We start from the raw sequence: 11702 nt of genomic DNA on the forward strand, positions 1-11702 counted from the left end.
TGGGATGTGGTGGACCGGGAGATTCGCATCATGGATGTGCAGCTGACAAATCTGCAGCAACTGCGTGATGCTATCATGTCAATATGGACCAAACTCTCCGAGGAATGTTTCCAGTACCTTGTTGAATCTATTCCACGAAGGATTAAGGCAGTTCTGAAGGCAAAAGGGGGTCCAACCCGGTACTAGCAAGGTGTACCTAATAAAGTGGCCAGTGAGTGTATATTCGTGCATCGTGCACTCATCAGCTGCCAATGACATTAACAGCTCATCAGCTGATGAGTACGCGACGCACGAAACAAGCTTGTACTGCTATGTATTAAATGTTTTTTCCTACATCTATATTAGTTTTATATATATATATATATATATACACACATATATATATACACATATATATGTATAAACGCAATATATATATATATACATATGTATATAGCGTTTTTTTTAAACCGTCAAAAGTGTAGATAAGTGCTCAACAAATGAGGAATGGAATATTAAGATAGATGTTCGAAAAAAACTTTAATACATAGCAGAACAAGCTGCAGCTGATGAGTGTGCGACGCTCGAAACAGGCTTGTACTGCTATGAATTAAAGTTTTTCCCCCTACATCTGTTCTTTATATATATATATATATATAGATATATAGATATACATACACGTGTGTGTGTGTGTGTGTGTGTTATTAGCTTTTGCATACTTTGCCTGAGAAAGTGTTTGATCACTTGATAAGTTGTTCAGAGCAGGAACATTATGGGGTAAATCCATCCAGAGTAGGGAGGGGCCATGGGCTCTGCACACAACCTTTGAGTCAGCAATGTCATCGACATGTACAGACCCCAACATCTGTGGAACGAACACACACACACACACACACACACACACACACACACACACACACACACACACACACACACACACACACACAAGGATTACATAACTCCAGACAGGGAACATAAGTTGATAGCTCTTTGCCATCCTCTGAGAACAGTGAGGCAAGGTAAAAAGGATTGGGTCACGGTGTCCCTGAGGAGTTTAACAGGTTGTCATAATGTAATCTTTGTTTATCATTCCCATATGGCTGCAGGCAGGCCTTAGACTGGTCCAACTACGGAAAGAAGGAGACTGTTTCCTACCGGAACACGCACCCCGACCTCACCACTGCCAAGCCTCTCTGGCACAATGCTCCCTCGGGGGTAGAATAGGGTCAAACTCTGTAACGTGATTCCAGGGTTTGCCATAAATGCACAAACAGACCGATGGATTTATAGATAGATGCACACATACATAGACCGGGATACAAAGATAGACACATAGATGAATATTAATAAACATGATACTTAACTCAAGATCTTATTCTCAAACGGTAATGTTCACAAATGCCAACAGTTCCACAAAAAAAACCTTCGAGGAATTTTCACATTCCCTTAGAAACTAAGCTATAATTAGGAACAGTTGAACATACACCATACAGGTTCTGGAATATACTTTCAAACTGGGTATTTAATTAGTTAACTATGCTGACGTGTGTGTGTTTGTGTGTGTGTGTGCGTGCTTACACATGCAACGCAACGAATCCCATAGGCCCTTGCTAGTGTTCAACAATAAAACAAATAAATCCTTTGACATTGTTTCCTCTTGAATGCAACCTCCCACATTCCTCATGGAGTGAGAGAGAGCGAAAGAGGAGGGGTTAGTATATAAATGGCGTACGGCCTTGTCTCTTTGAATGGAAGCAACAAACTCGCTGAACCCAAAGCGCTGGCTGCTCTCCAACTCCTCTCAAAGTTGATTCCGCAGTTGAAAAGGCGCGTTGGCAACACAACTCTCCTGTTGTTCTCCTTACAACTCCCTCTGCCTCTCTCAACAGGCCTCAATGGGCATGCCGTTTTACATGAGGCGGCAGTAAAAATAATCAACATTAATAATGATAGTGCGAGTAACAATAATGATTACCGAAACAAAAGAGGTAGAAGCTGATACAAAACGGTGATCAAATTAGGAGGAACTGTTTTGGGTCGGCGGATGACTGACTATTTTATATTATAGGAGTTATGGGGAAAGAAATTGTTTGGTATTACGGTGCATCTGTTTTAGTATGCCCACCTGTTTTCTTTCTTTAGTTTCTCTCCCTTTCACACTCACTCACTCACTCACTCACTCACACATATTAAATGCACTGCGTGTTGAGGACACTCCGCCAAGTGTATTCGTCAACGTCTGACCAAGCCTTGCTGCCTTTGCAGACAAACAGGAACTGTTGTTGGTGGGGAAAGGAACCGTATACCAACCACCCTACGGTGACTCATGCACGGGAAGGCATGAGGAAGAGTGTGCCCTAGTGTGTGACCGGCTCACTTCCTTGTATTCGTGGCGTTTTTTCGGTAGCTTTCCGCGTCCGGGACTGTTTTCACTAGACAGATATTTTGTTTTGGATCGCGCACCGGTCCGTGGCGCGAATGAATGCAGATGTCCTCGTTGGAATCCATAGGCGGCTCACACGCCTCTCCTCATTGGCTCGGCACCACGTGGTCACAACAGTAGCTCCTTATTAGGACATCACGGCGCTCAGTGACTGGGGCATTCAGGTTTAGAGGGGAATACTAGGAAGACTGAAATGTACACAGTGTTCTAGCACTCACATGCACCCCCCCCCCCATTGTCTATACGTCTCCGCATTATTAAGGCGTTATATTAATATAATATCGAGCCACACACACACACACACACACACTATATATATCACACCTTCGGCTCTACAACACTATATATATATATATATATATATATATACACACGCACACACACACACACATATGTAATGTAGTTTATTGAGGTGGAGGAATGAAATTCGTTTCCACCAGTTATTTAGATCTATGCTGAGCACGTTACCACCAAATATAAATTATCATAACATCTAAATAGAAATATTATAACGAGTTTTCTTTTCAACAGTGATAAAGAAACGTGGCGGCCCTACTATGTTGCAAAGATGTAATGAAACTGATAACCTGTGCTATTCTCCATCGTGTACATGTGCAGTGCCGTGGATACCACACGCATAACACGAGTTATATGTGCTGTAACAGGATGGTATGTGATTTCATAAATTTGCATATTGTTTATTTTGCCCGGATAGACACAGGCAAGACAGTTGAGTTATGTAACGTCCTCTTCGATGGAATAGTGCAAGATAGGTCGCAGCAAGGGGAGCCGTAGTATACGGGAGGCTCAACGAGTTACAAATTACAATAGCTTGTGTTTATAAAGTACTCTTAGAAATCATAGTTATTTTCTTCCGGTAGAGAAAGCGATGAAAAGAGTTGGCTGAATGTGTCTATCATATATTGTTCGTGCAAAATATGTTGGTTCGTGACTGTGTCCCCCACCTCGTACTGATCATAGTACGACCCACTATACGTCATCCATTGTTTACAAATCAACTCTGATCTCGCTTACTGCCGAGCAGCGTGGTGAGAGTAGGGAGCGTCCGGTTGCTCTCATTCATACCGACTAAATCAGTTACAAGGCAGCAGCTAAAAACCTTTTTTTAAAGAAAAGAAAAATGCCCTGTCGAAAGGAGAACTACATCTTCTTGGAGCAATCCGTCACCGTCGACTCGAAAGAAGTGGACGCGCTGGTGACAAAAATCGGCGAGGCACTGCAGCTCCACAACAATAGCGCTAGCCAAAAGACGATGTCCTGTCTCCATGGTCTCACCGGCGGCGGCGGCGGCGTCAGCGGCGTCAAACAGGCCAACAGCATCAACAACGGCGCGGCGCTGCAAAAGCGCAACGGCTGCTGCATGCGGCTCCGGAGCCGGGGACACCGAAGCAGCAGGTCTAGCCCGTACAACATCCCCGGGTCTAGCGACCAGGAGTGGGACCATATTAAACCCTGGAACAAAACGAGGATCGACGTCGACGAGGACGACCCGCATCGGCTGCTTGAGGAGCTGATTTTGTCGGGGAATCTTATCAAGGAGGCCGTCAGGAGGCTGCAGTTCTCCGCCGCGGACTGTGGGGATTTTTCTAAGACCGCCGACAATGTGTCGTGCTGATCTGGGACAAAACGGGTTTTTTCTTTTCTTTTTTTTTTTAGCCTTTTATAGCAGAGACCATGCTATGGACAAACGGACTATTTAGCAACAATGTCTAGATTATGAATTAAATGTCATTGGCTCGGTAGATATGTTTCCCTTATACATTCGTTTATTCGACTCGTCCCTTTTAGGTTACGTCAGTTTGGCTAACGTTAGCAAATGGGGGAGCTAACGTTAACTCGCTGGCTTCGGCTAATAGGCCACCCGGCTAGCGAGCCATATTGTTTATGTTTGAACCTCTCCTTGTGGGTCATGTTGTCGTCCACGCTAGGTGGGAGGTGTCTGCTATTGTGCTTACATCAAATGTAAAAAAAAAAAAACTAGCCGTTTACCAATTTGGCAGACCGATGGAGAAAAGTCAACATGGGCTTTTGTTTACAATCTTCAGATTGTTGGGGAGGTTTGGAGCCGCTGGGGAGGGGAAAAAAACAAAAACGACTGTCCCAGTTTCATCTCACATCAGGTCGTCGGAGGCGGCGTTCCTCTTTTTAAACCGGCGAAGAATTACAACGACTATCGGAACTGTAGTGGTGGGAGGGGGGGGTAAATCTGGCGAGGGACTGATTTGTTATACGTGTTTTATTGTTTATAATGTCTTGGGAAGGGGGGGGGATGTCGGCCATCACACAACACTACTTTGTGGTGCTTCACGTTTTTTGAATTCCGACGAGGAGTTCAGTTTGTCATTTTCTTTGTTTCTCTGTGTAAAGAAGATCACGTTGAACACTTCGTAACGAAGTATTTTATAATGTTCCTGAATACTCAGGGCTTTTTCGGCGTCTTAATAAACACATTTTTTTCAAGCCTCTCTCTCTAGAGTGTTTCTGTTGTGGTGTGACGGCATACGGAGATTGGGACACTGTGTTTGCTTGAGCCTTTTTGAAATGTTTTTGTTTCTTTTCTACACATTTGCACAAGAAAAAGAACCGTACTGAGTGAATATGTTTTGCCGTGTATCCCAGTCATATGCAGCAACCCTTGCCCTACGTAGTTTTAAGCTTGGAAAACGTGGGACGCGTCCTTCCCCTTATTATATTCGCGCCCCTGGACACATGCTCATTATCATTCTATAAATACCCCCGGTGGCTCACAGCAGGCAGCATGACACCACCAGAGGAAAAACATGTTTTGCTACGCTGGTCTCCTGTACAATAAGCTTTCAGGTCAGGCCACTGATCTGGTTTAATTTTATGCTGTCTCCCTCTGCTGTTTATGCTTAATAGCTGTCTGACGGGTATGAGTTGTCATGTTTTGAACAGCCGGGCTGACAGGAAGATGACATCATCTTAAATGGCCTTTGTTTGCCTGGGAACGTTTCACATCCTGAAAACGCAACACAGCTGGATTTCACACAAGTCTTACAATGTACAATTGTGCGGAAATTTCTTCCGCAAGCGTTTCACATTACGCCTTATTAGTTTTGTGAGAGGGATTACGCTTGGGCTGTTTCCTGTTTAAACTTACTACTAAACTTGGAGCGCCACCTTGGCTCCATTTATATTGGGTCATAGGGGTGAGAATGCTCTTCTTAACAGCTTAACATGAGGGCAACAGGTAGAATGAGCTTATAATCAAGGATAACCAAATTAAGAAGAACCCACCTGACATTTAAAGCTAACAAATAGACGTAAAGCAAATGTCTTGACATGTGTTTCAAATCTGCATGCATCTCCACATTGATCAGGGATGACAAAATCGGTGTGATTCCTTCATTGTCCCCAGGCTTAGAATACTACGCCACACAGACAGGACTCATTGCATTATTGATCTCTGTGGACGCTTAAGGCAGCATTGCCACAGCCTGTTACCACAGTGATCTGCCTCTTGACTACATGTGTAAAGCCAGCGGGCAGGGTGTTGTTTTCACCCGATGAACATGGCAGCTGAGGGATCCCTCAAGTTCAACAGTTATTTTTCATTATCTTATGATTTCAATAGTTTACCTGTGCCAGTATTTGGCCTTAAGCAATGATAACTGCCGGTGATAAGGCAAACATGGAAAGGGCACATGCATGTCATGTCATTTTTCTCATCTTTAGAAGTGTCATAACTTGCACAAATGTGCAGAAGACTTGAGCAATGTTACATTAAATTATCAAGATCAAAAACTTGTCACATGCCATGATGTTCTAAAGGCGCATCAAGGCTGGTTTAGTTAATTTGTCAGAATTTCCATTGCAGTGATTAAATCTAAGTAATCAGATCTTATGAGAGTAAAAGGTACATTACCAGCATGTGTTGTGTGTTTGGGTGTATTAGTCGGGTTATAGGGTTCAGGCAGCAAAGCCAAGTTAGACTAAGCAACACTGCAACTGTTTGCCAGGTTCAACAAAAATTGCATAACAGTAATATAAGCAATACTTTAAGTCCCAGCTTGGGTTGAATATCTCTTAGAGAGCAAGACCAGTCTTTTCATTTTCAAAGTTTATTCACTGATCACATGCACATTAGCATTTCACACTATAATATTTGTTGGCAATGAAATGCTTTGCCCTTGCTTCTCCTCTCAGCAGCATCAGAATAACCAACAATGTATGATAAAATCTAAATAAGGATAGAATAAAATTTAAAAAAAAAACATTGAATAAACATCCATCAAACCATCTATTATCTGAACCGCTTATCCTGCTCTCAGGGTCGCGGGGATGCTGGAGCCTATTCCAGCAGTCATTGGGCGGCAGGCGGGGAGACACCCTGGACAGGCCGCCAGGCCATCACAGGGCCCACACACACACACACACACACACACACACACACACACACACACACACACACACACACACACACACACACACACACACACACTCATACTTAGGTACAATTTAGTATGGTGATTCCTGTTGCCAACAATCCACTAAAAACGTGTTGAATTATTTCATTTTTGTGTCCCCAGTCATGTAGCAGCCACAAGTAGTAGTAGTAGTTATATACATACCACATCTTAAATGGTAGATGTCTATTTTCACAGTTGATCACAGATGAATTGTAGTTTCTACTGTTGCAGTAAGATAATTGTGCATCAATTATTTTCTAATGTCTGTCATGAGTGTACCGTTCACGTCTGTGTAAAGTCGCAAGTCATCTAATAGGTCGTATCTATACTAAATAGATCCGAGGTTTAGAGTTTGATCTCTGCCCCCCCTTTTAATAAACATACAAAAGAACTAAGGCCTTAACTAAACTTTACACCAAACCCCAAATCCTCCAGTCGTCAATATGTATGCATGTGCATACTGTTCAAAAATGACGTCTTTATAAACTGTGGGTCAATGGAAACCCAGGTGCAGAATGGGGAGTTTCGATAACTTGTATATGTCGACATGGTGGTGGGGGGGGGGGTGCAGTTGGGAGATCGGGCTGTGTGACCTCTGTGTGAATCTGAGGGTTTCGATTTCATGATGTAATACCAATTGAAACCAGTAGAGGGAAGCATGATTTTAGAAATCGAAGGCGGCTCTTGAACAGCGCTGCAGTCTCGTGGTATGCAGTCGTTGAGGATTAAACAAGAAACCGTTGGATTTCATGAACTCGGGAATTTTGAAGCGTTTATTGCATTTAGCTTACAAATTCCTTACTGAAATTTAATACTGTAATTTGGACATTCTCGAGAGCAAAGGGCTAGGCCTGTGATTGAGTGATTGCCAAAATCTCCTTCAAGAACACCGAGCATAGATCATGATATTTTAAGGTTTACAAAATATTGATACAAGTTCCAGTTTTAAATACCAAATTGAACAATGGTTGTAGGTAGTTGTAGGCTTGTCTTGTCTCTTTCAGGTCTGAGAGGAAATTAAGTCTAAATGATATTTTAAGGTTTACAAAATATTGATACAAGTTCCAGTTTTAAATACCAAATTGAACAATGGTTGTAGGTAGTTTTCTGATGTTGCCTTGTTACCAGATAGACAGAGATTGTCTTTATTGTGCTGCAGGACATTTGTTTTCACAGCCAGCACACACACAGAAACATGCAGAAAACTGTTATTTGTTCTGTCATGGTTGTGTTTCCTGCTTTATTTTGAAGGCTCACCAGTCTTGCCATCTCTCAGGTTAGACAATTCAGTTTGTTAAGGAGAGGACAATAGATTGAACACAAGAGAAATAAAAACAGGGGGGAAAAAGGTATATAAATCGTACACCATCAATCTTCAACGTTACAAGAGGACTTGCAAGAAAGAGTTAGATTGAGATAATTTTGGTTCGGCTTGTCTTGTCTCTTTCAGGTCTGAGAGGAAATTAAGTCTAAATGATATTTTAAGGTTTACAAAATATTGATACAAGTTCCAGTTTTAAATACCAAATTGAACAATGGTTGTAGGTAGTTTTCTGATGTTGCCTTGTTACCAGATAGACAGAGATTGTCTTTATTGTGCTGCAGGACATTTGTTTTCACAGCCAGCACACACACAGAAACATGCAGAAAACTGTTATTTGTTCTGTCATGGTTGTGTTTCCTGCTTTATTTTGAAGGCTCACCAGTCTTGCCATCTCTGTTCCTGCCCCTGCTTTACTCACCTGTTTCCCGTTTCCCTGATTGGCTCTCCAGCGGTTATAGCCCCCCCTGGTTGCCCTGTTTGTCAATCCTTGCTGTTCACACCTTGCCTGTTATTTTGGAATTTTTACCATTTAATTGTTGCTGTGTCTCCGCTGTCTGCATTTTGGGTCCTCAGCTCCTGCTTCTGGCATGACACCCAGCATCTCTCCTCCGCACATGTCCAAATTACCTCAGTCTTGCTTGGTCTCCAAACCGTCCAACCTGAGCTGTCCCTCTAATATACTCGTTCCTAATAGTCCGTCTTCACCACTTCCAATGAAAATCTTAACATCTTCAGCTCTACTCTCTAAACCACATAACATAGCTGGTCTCACTGCCATCTTGTAAACTTTCCCTTTAACTCTTGCGGGTACCCTTCTGTCGCAAATCACTCCGGACACTCTACTTCACCTCTTCCGCACTCCTTGTTACTTTGACCAGTTGACCCCAATTATTTAAACTCACTACACCTTCGTCACCTCTACTCCCTGCATCCTCACCATTCCGCTGCACCCCCTCCCCCCTTCACGCATATCTATTCTGTCTTGCTCCCACTGACTTTCATTCCTCTTGTCCAGGCTCTCCTCAACCTGCACCCTACCCTCACTACAGATCACAATGTCATCCGTGAACATCATAGTCCACGGAGACTCCAGCCTGATCTTGTCTGTCAACCTGCAAACAAAGGGCTCAGAGCCGATCCTTGATGTAATCCCACCTTGAACCCACCTGTTATTCTAACCGCACACCTCACCACTGTCACACTGCCCTCATACATATCCTGCATCACTCCTACATACTTCTCTGCAACTCCTGACTTCCTCATACAATACCACACCTCCTCTCTCGGCACCCTGTCATATGATTTCTTTAAACCCACAAAGACACAATGTAACTCCTTCTGGCCTTCTCTATACTTCTCCATCAACATTCTCAAAGCAAACATCACATCTGTGGTGCTCTTTCGTGGCATGAAACCATACTGCTGCTCGCTAATCGTCACTTCTCCTCTTAACCTAGCTTCTATTACTCTTTCCCATATCTTCATGCTGTGGCTGATCAACTTTATACCTCTGTAGTTACTACAGTTCTGCACATCGCCCTTGTTCTTGAAAATTGATACCAGTATGCTTCTTGTCCACTCCTCAGGCATCCTCTCACTTTCCAAGATTGTGTTAAACAATCTAGCTAAAAAATCCACTACCATCTCTCCTAAACACCCCCATGCCTCTGCAGGTCAATAAACAAAGTGCAAAACAGGTTTTGAGTTGCAAAACGAGGGAGACAGGCGATACAAGACAATTTTTTTCACATCGTGACATAAAAAATGACGTTTTCCTTAAAGCTCTTTAACGAAGCTGTTTGTTTTAAATTGTGGCCTAGAAGTATAATGGAGGGACGGAAACAATAACTGTTGTTTGCAACCATCCTCACAGAATAGGAAGGGTGTTCGGACCAGTGGAGGGAACATGTGCTAGTTAAGAGCATCCGAAGAGCCCTGTGCAAATCTGTTGCTCTCCAAGCTGAAAGCTTTGACGATGTCATAGTATTTATAACTCTTATATAAGGCTTATTGAGCACAGCTCTACATTATCTCTGAGGCAACAGCAGCGTTCAGGTTAGACAATTCAGTTTGTTAAGGAGAGGACAATAGATTGAACACAAGAGAAATAAAAACAGGGGGGAAAAAGGTATATAAATCGTACACCATCAATCTTCAACGTTACAAGAGGACTTGCAAGAAAGAGTTAGATTGAGATAATTTTGGTTCGGCTTGTCTTGTCTCTTTCAGGTCTGAGAGGAAATTAAGTCTTTGGTGATGCATGCAATTGTCCAGTTGTGTTGACCCATGTGTTGATTTATGGAAAACGAGTTAGTTTTGTTAATTAATTCACGGAAAACAACATGTTACTTATTGGTAGCAGAACTTAAGTGCCATGTTGTGAAATGAATATTTACCGTTTTACTATGTTACTACCGTAGTGACAAAATAGTAATGTTAAGCATTATTAGGGGTCCCTGAGGACAATCCTGAGCAGTATTATACAGACAAATACTCCTGTAGTAATCGCAGAACACCCTGTACCTCCAGCATCATCTATTTCTGATTTAAAGTAGAGAGACTGCCATGCCCTGTATCCAAGATGTGAGAATTAAGGCAATACAAACACATGACCACTTACAGGGTCGATAACCGGTAATCGTGTTAAGTGTCAGATTATAGCATGTCAGCCAACTGGAAGAAGAGGGATTTGTAGAAGACATATTTAAAATGAAAATCCCTGCCGATGAGGACAAGGAGACAGTCTGAGGTGGGTAACAGGGGTCCACCAAGCAGATGACATTTGTCTGAGTCCTCAACTCACAATCTGATCTTGAGCCTGTCCCATAAAGGCGAGGTGATGGCTGTAGAGATAAACAGCTCTGCTTGCCTTGTCTCATGTCAGAGAATGTTTTTCTTTCTTTACTCTACTTGAATGGCTTGTCGGTGCGTCACATTCAAATCGTAAAGTCTAAATTTATACTAGCCATTATTCAGTTTTAATGAGCTTTTCACGTCACATCTGATGTCTAGAAGCCGATGCATGTATGGAAGATCTGTGCAGACTTCCTGTGAACATGTAAAAGTTTCTAATGTATACGTTATGTATCAAAAAAAAAAAGTCCCTCCTCTTTCCTCAGGTGGGAACAGTAATGTCCTGTGCCTGTACTATCACGGCATCAACCCCTTGACTGCTCTGTATTGTGGGTGATTATGAAAGTAAGCCATTTGCTTGCCTTGTTGTTAGGTCTCTCTGGATGAGAGCATCGGCTAAATGACTGAAATTTGCATTCAAGGAATTATTTTGATTCAAGGGGACTGTCAGACTGGTGCCAGGTTCAAATGCAGAACGTTTTCAGTCAGGGGGAACCTTTTCATATCTGAGAGCTGTGAAATACAGATATTTTCAGCTCTGGCACATTAAGCCCTTCACTTCTACACTTAAGCGTGTTAGTGATTCTGTTTAGGAGTTGTGCGGGTGGGAGATCTCTGAAAAACGTGAATGTAACAGAGACAAGCTGAACAA

General features: G+C 42.6%; 1 protein-coding gene across 1 annotated transcript; it reads left to right on the forward strand.

Annotated features, from left to right (window-relative positions):
* Nucleotides 1-3472: 3472 nt before the first annotated feature.
* On the forward strand, nt 3473-4894 carry gbp (glycogen synthase kinase binding protein). The gene has a single exon (XM_056286664.1). The coding sequence runs from the start codon at nt 3564-3566 to the stop codon at nt 4056-4058; it is 495 nt and encodes a 164-aa protein (XP_056142639.1). The 5' UTR covers nt 3473-3563; the 3' UTR covers nt 4059-4894.
* The last annotated feature ends 6808 nt before the right edge of the window (nt 4895-11702 follow it).

This window comes from Lampris incognitus, chromosome 9 (assembly GCF_029633865.1).
Source record: "Lampris incognitus isolate fLamInc1 chromosome 9, fLamInc1.hap2, whole genome shotgun sequence".
Lineage (NCBI taxonomy): Eukaryota > Metazoa > Chordata > Actinopteri > Lampriformes > Lampridae > Lampris > Lampris incognitus.